The 6,742-nt window shown below is 35.2% G+C and overlaps 1 protein-coding gene across 1 annotated transcript; it reads right to left on the bottom strand.

The window, feature by feature from the left end:
- Nucleotides 1–857: 857 nt before the first annotated feature.
- On the bottom strand, nt 858–2,189 carry RO3G_13220 (uncharacterized protein; the record flags this gene model as incomplete). Its single annotated transcript, XM_067667804.1, has 1 exon — nt 858–2,189. One exon carries the CDS (start codon nt 2,187–2,189, stop codon nt 858–860), a length of 1,332 nt encoding a protein of 443 aa, XP_067523905.1.
- Between the last annotated feature and the right edge of the window lie 4,553 nt (nt 2,190–6,742).

The following is a 6,742-nucleotide window of genomic DNA, read 5'->3' as shown; positions in this document are numbered from 1 at the left end:
GAGGCCAACATAGAGGCAGTCAGGTTCGGTCAGTCTACTCAGATTCCACAAACGACGAGGGTGAGCAGGTGGAGATGGTGGTGGAGGCAAGACACAGGACAATGACACAGGATGGTGATCTGAACCAAGGGACAGGTCTTCGTGTACTAGCATCATGGGATTCGCCAGTTGTTGTGAACTGAGAAACAAGTCGATGACACTGTTGAAGTGTTCACCGGTGGCAGCATTGACACGGCCTTGAGCACAGTAAGTGGAGATACCATAGGCTAGCTCAGCATTCCAACAGGTCATTCCATTCTCAAGGATCCAGCCAAACAACTTGATGCCACGAGTGGTTGTTCTTGAATCACCAAGAAGATGTTGGTGTCGCGCATTGAAGTCACCGCACACAACCATGTTGGTCTGTGATGGATGCGTTTGGTGAGGCAGCCCATCTAGTATTTCCATTGCTTCAATGTCAGAGAGCGAGGGCGGTAGATAGACACAGTGAACGAGCAAAGTAGAGACTTGACAGCTGAGCACATAAGGGTTGTCAGAAGGAAAGTGAGTAACAGGGTAGGGACAATCAGGATTGACAAGCAGACTGATGCCCATCTGTCCTCGACTTTGACCCTCGAGCGGTATACCATAGGTATGATATTGTTGCCATAAAGTCATAAGCCTTAATGGTGACAGCAACCAGGTTTCGGTAATAAAAATGAGCGACGATGTAAGGAGCGAATTGGTAGTTTGGTCAACGGTGTAGCGGTTACAGCCATTGGCATTCCATAAGGTCATAGTAAGCATATTGTTTGTACAAGTACGGGTATCTTGGTTGGGCATAGGCATATTTAAATCTTCAATAGGTGTTGCACTCATCATTGGGATGAGGTCGATTCACCAACATCGAGAGGATCAAGTTCTGTGGTACTGAAGGTATTATGGATGTCCTCCATCGTAGCGTCTTGCGTCGATTCAGCAGCTCTGGCAGCACGGGTAACAGTAGGTATGACCTCCTTGTACTGGTCAAGGGTGATCCAATCCTTCACAAAGAAAGATCGAGCAACAGCAGGGCGGACAGACTCACGGATGTGCTGTAAAGCACGGACAAGACGAGCTTGATGCACTTCAGTACACTTGGCAGCACGGTCGGATTCAGGCAGATTGGCATACTTGGGATCACGCAACAGATCAGGGTTCCAAGGATTGAAACCTTGGATTGGTTCGACCTTGGCTTTGGCAAAGGCAGCGAGCAGATCAGCAGTGTACTCTGTATGAACCAAAAGAGCGACCACTTGACGATCAGGATAATGAACATCCAGCACACGAGCATTGTTGATCTTGAGCTTATGCAGCTTGCTACGAAGACTGGATATAGGTTCACGGTAACGGCTTGGCAAGTACACATACTCATAGTCATGGTGAGCAGCGACAGGGACAAAGCGGCGATGGATAGCTTCCATTTGACGAGCAGTAGTCTTGCGACGGCGTGTAGGTGCTTTGCTCTTTGGTGCAGGTGCATCCTTACCTTTTGTTGCCACAGCAGCGAAAGAAAGCGGTTTGCTAGTTGAAGTCAAAGAGGCATTTTGGGTGGCATACTTTGAGGCTTCTGTTCCTTGAGTAGCTTTGGGATCCAGTACCAAGGTGGGGATGGCTTCGGTAGATACCTGTGCTTCAAGTTCGGCAATGCGTTGCTGAGCCAGATCTAAGTCGGTGCGCAAACGTTTGTTTTCAGCCATGACTTCTTCAAGGGCGTTTAAACGTTGGTTCAGGAAGCGGGTTTGATCCTGTTGTTGTTTTTGATATACTATAAACCAATCTGGAATACCAGATTGGGAACTAAGATCAAGTATTTCAGTATCGCATAGAGCTAAAGGCGGGTTTACTTCCCTGGTAAATAATGGTTTGGATGCGGGGTCATTCTGACTAAAAGAAAAGTCCACAGGCTTGTCTAAACTGAGCTTGAAATCGGAGGTGCTGACATTCAAGTTTTTGCTCTTGACGATCTGGCTACGGGTAGTAGGCTTGGTGATAGTCTTCTTGACATTCGTAGGAATGTAAGGTGGAGTTCTGTCAGCAATTGTGCGCTTGCTGGGAATTTCAATTGGGGTGCCCGTAGTGTGTGCGGGCTGAACTGGTGGTGCGGGCTGGACAAGTTGTGCCGACACGGACACGGCATTGCCACTCTGATCTTGACAAGTTTTTTCCATGAGAGATCTCGTAATGTCAATATTTAAACGATTCGTTTTTTGGATGTAGCTAGTCGAATACGCTTCTATTGAGGTTGTAGTTTGTAATAAAGTTGTTTTTGATGTTGTATCTATCTTGCTAATGATGGATGGATGGTTTTCAACAGATGGGTGAAGAAGGTTTTGTGCGGATAAACGTTTAGCCAGATATAAATTTGGTGTAACGGTTAAGAACACGAAAGAAAGGCGAGATGCTATCACAATAGCAAACGATGCTATGCTAATAGCAAAGGAATTCAAGGACAACAAAAAAAAGAAGAAAACAAAAGAAAAACCAAAAACAGCATAAAAATATGAAAATCAAAAAACATATAAATATCAGTATCTTTTTATAAATATTTCAATTATTATTATTATCTTATCCTATTATCTTACCTATTATTTTACATTACCTTACTTTATCATAATAAATATCCTTTGAATCCAATTATCTCTTTATTTTATTTATACAAATAGGAAGAACCAATAATCCCTTGAAACTTATATTTCATTGTAAATCCCTTTTATTTTATCTTTACTTTACCTTTACTCTTTTTATTCAATTCAAGTCTGATCAACTTAATAAGATCTGGTGGTCACTTACACTCAAACATACATCTATTCAATTTTACTTCTTTGGATATAAATTATATTCAACACCTTCTTCAAAACACGATATATTATATTAACAACTTACCTCAATCCTATCTAAACCCTGAAATATAAAGATTTCACAATACTTCTACTTGTAAATGTCAACCGCAGTATATCCGCAGTGCTTTCAATATCAACATTATATCAATACATTGTAACGAGAATGATGAAGACATCTATAAAATTTTGGACGGTACAACTGACTTTGAAATCGACTTACTTCAGTAATTTAACTGAAATACACAACATCGACTCAAGTAAAAATATCAACCTTATTTCTTTTTCTTTTCCCTCTATTATTTTTATATAAATATCCCTATATCTTTTATTTCAATTTACTTCAGTTCACTTATATTCACTTCTATTCAATAAATAGTCTCTTAAAAGACAAATCTATCTATCTTATTTTATTACAAACAAGTCGAATTCCCTTGAAGCAAGCTATCTTCATTGTATTCATTTTATATTTTTATTACATTTCTTTACATTTTACTTTACAAATCAAGTTTGATCCACTTAACAAGATCTGGTGGTCACTATACACAAGTGAACTTATAACTCGAATTATCTACTCTATTTGGAACTTACTTTATCCAATACTTTATTCAATTACTAAAACTTTATCTCAACAACTTATATCAAATCTATCGAAACCCGAAAGCCTAACGAACCTTACAACATAACAAACGTCACCTCCGCAGCAAATGTAAAATAGTATAAATATACATTATCTTTATTAAATAAAAGAGACAATCTTTAACTACTTAATAATTTATCTGTACCTTTGTTAATTACTATAAAAAGACTATTCGTGATCAAACACGACAAAAGAGAAAGGGGCAGTATTTCAAAAAAAAAAGTTTCCTGGTGAAAGATATACAGTCAAGTTTTTTTTTTTTAGTACTGTAACCCACAAAACCAAAATGAAAGCGTTACACAAAGTCAGGCCAGCGAAGACTAGAAAGTTCAAAAATGAAACAAAGTTCAAATATCAAACAAGGTTCAAAAATGAAAAAAAATAGAAAAATGAAAGAAACTTCAAAAAAAAAAGAAAACGAAAAAAAAAAGGAACAACCACAACTAGTATAAATATCCCAACAATTATTTTCTTTGACACAAGGATTGGATATCTTATTCATTTTCAATAAAGAATCACTTATATTATAAACAGGCTATCTTTACTTATAAAGTTCCTGATATTTCTATTATATACTTTAAATCCCAATACCTTCTCAAGAAACATCGTATTGATCTTACACATAAGATCTGGTGGTCACTATCAACGACAAATATAACAAGCTTTTGCTTAAATCTTACTCTTATCAAGAAAGACTCTATCAACTTTAACAACCAAACACCTAAATTTATCTCCGTAAGCACATCTAACTACAGTATAACCGACAAGTTACAGTACCATGCCAGTTAGAAAATGAAATTTTGCGTTGTAGCTATGATTATGAAGATGTGAACGCCGAAACCTTCAAGTTTTAATTTTTGACGTATTGTAAATCACTTTGCAAATTGTCATTATTTTACCTATTTGACAAATTTTTAACCATTTGATTTTTTTTTTTAACCTTTTGAAATATTTTTAACCACTTCAAGATTTTTTTTAACCTTCGTCAATATTTTTACTTTTGTAAAAAACTGAACTTTATATTTTTTGCTTATAAAAAGCCTAGCTTTTTATTCCCTTTTTGAAAAACTTCACTTATCTTATATTCTTTTTTTATATAAATAACCAATGAATCAAGTATCTTTATCCCTGAATCTTTTGGTATAACATTCTTAAAACACAAGCAAAGCAAGTCCTTTGAAGCAAATTATCTTCATTGTAAACACTTTCAAATCTCTTATTAAATTACTACAAATCAGTCTGATCAATTCAACAAGATCTGGTGGTCACCATTAGCAACGAATCTACCTTTAAAAACTCTTATCAAATCTTCTTATCAACTCTATTATCAATCTAAAAGCCTATTCAAATCTCAAGCCATTAAAGCAATAAAAATTACAGCGTAACAACCTATTTGAAAACGGAGTATCAACTCTTTTGCTTGAAAACCAAAACAACATAAAATTATAAAAACCAAAAACATATAAATACCCTTATATCTTATCCCTATTTTTACTTAACTTCACTTCAATTCACTTTACTTTTGAATTTTATATTCTTTTTATATTCTTTATTTTATAAAACAGTAAATCCATCAAGCGTTCAATTGAAACCATTTGGTCCGTGTTCTATTTTAAATACTGAAGTCCCTTGAAGTCAATAATCTTCATTGTAAACCTATTCCTAAACCTCAAGGGTTTAACCTATTCTAACAAGTTTGATCTACTATTAACAAGATCTGGTGGTCACTATCGACAAAACTTACATACTTAAAAACCTAAACCCGCAAACAAGCATATATTAAAGAAAATTACACTGGTCCCTTTATTTTTTTTTTTATTCTTTTTATCAATTTTATTCTATTTCAAAACCATAAACTCTTACAAGCCATTAAAGGAAGAAAAATTACAATGTTGTGACGCAGTTGGTGTAACTTTTGCTGAAGAAGGGACACAGTCGTAGGAGGGACCTCAGTCCCTGAAGATAAACCAAAAAAATTTCAAATATAGAAAAGCACAAAAAAATAATAATCATATACAGTGAGCGACAAAAGTGTCTCAGTGTTTTGTAATTTTCTCTTTTATGGCCTGTAGCGTTATAGTTATCATATTAACCTATGGCTTGTTGTATATCATTCGATAGCCAAAGTCATGCAGAAGCAAACAACATAGAGCAAATGCTGATTAAAGTACCGCAGATTGAGATAGAGAGGATTGAAAACAAGCAGTGCATTGGGACACTTTTGTCGCGTTTTCAAAAAAAAATGAAATGGTTTATTTATTCGATATTAATAGTCAGTCCAGCGTCCTTTGTTCTTGATACATTGTTTTATACGTTTAGGCATTGATTCTATAACCTTTTGACACTCATCCGGCTTCATTAAGTCGTACCAAGCTTTAGTTACTCGTTCGTATAATTCATGCATGCCTTTTGGTGCTGTTTCATAATCGTTTAGCCTTCTCTTTAATAATGACCACATATTTTCAATTGGGGGGACTAGTTATTATTGTTATGCTTTATATTAAATATTACATACTAAAAATAATATAGTTATATTTATCATGTTAAGGTTACACAAAATAAATTAATTAAAATTATTTCATATTTGAAAAATCAAAAAATTGAATTTTGGTATTATTTAAAATAGAAGATGTAAAAGGAAGTAATGATATATATATTGAACATATATGTTAATTTACAGATTTCATCTGGCGTTAGTTTTTATAGGAATGAAAGTGTATGCAGATTACGTTTAATACGTTAGGTAAAACAGGGAGGTAAATCATAACAATGGAATGGCCCAACCGCTGAATGTTTCCTTGCTATCTATTAGCGTAGTATGCAGCGCGCAATACACAGAAGTTCTAACTTTTATGACGTCTTTGTAAAGATTAAAAAATTAAAAAAAATTAAATAATTTAGTAATTAAAAAAAATTATCCGGCCAGATAGACGATACTATAGCGTTATTATAGTAACTTACTAATTCCAATGAGGTTTACTGAGGAATAATAAGTACAGTGGGTCAAAATACCTCATAAACCTCAGCACTTTTTGAGGTTATAGTCTTCTAGATTACTCAATAACTTTTGTATCTTTCTCAAATTTTGCACAGATGTTATCCAATACGTTGTGTATGCTGTTATAAAATTTCGACGACGGACATTGAAAACTGAGCGAATAAGTAACGATGAACTGGAGGCGGTCTATTTGTGAGGTATTTTGACTTCCATCAATTATTTCTTTTCTTCGCCATAGGTCATTCC

Source organism: Rhizopus delemar, genomic scaffold (assembly GCF_000149305.1).
Source record: "Rhizopus delemar RA 99-880 supercont3.11 genomic scaffold, whole genome shotgun sequence".
NCBI classification, from domain to species: Eukaryota; Fungi; Mucoromycota; class Mucoromycetes; order Mucorales; family Rhizopodaceae; genus Rhizopus; species Rhizopus delemar.
The sequence above is the reverse complement of the archived record's forward strand: the minus strand, read 5'-3'. Positions and strand labels throughout refer to the sequence as shown.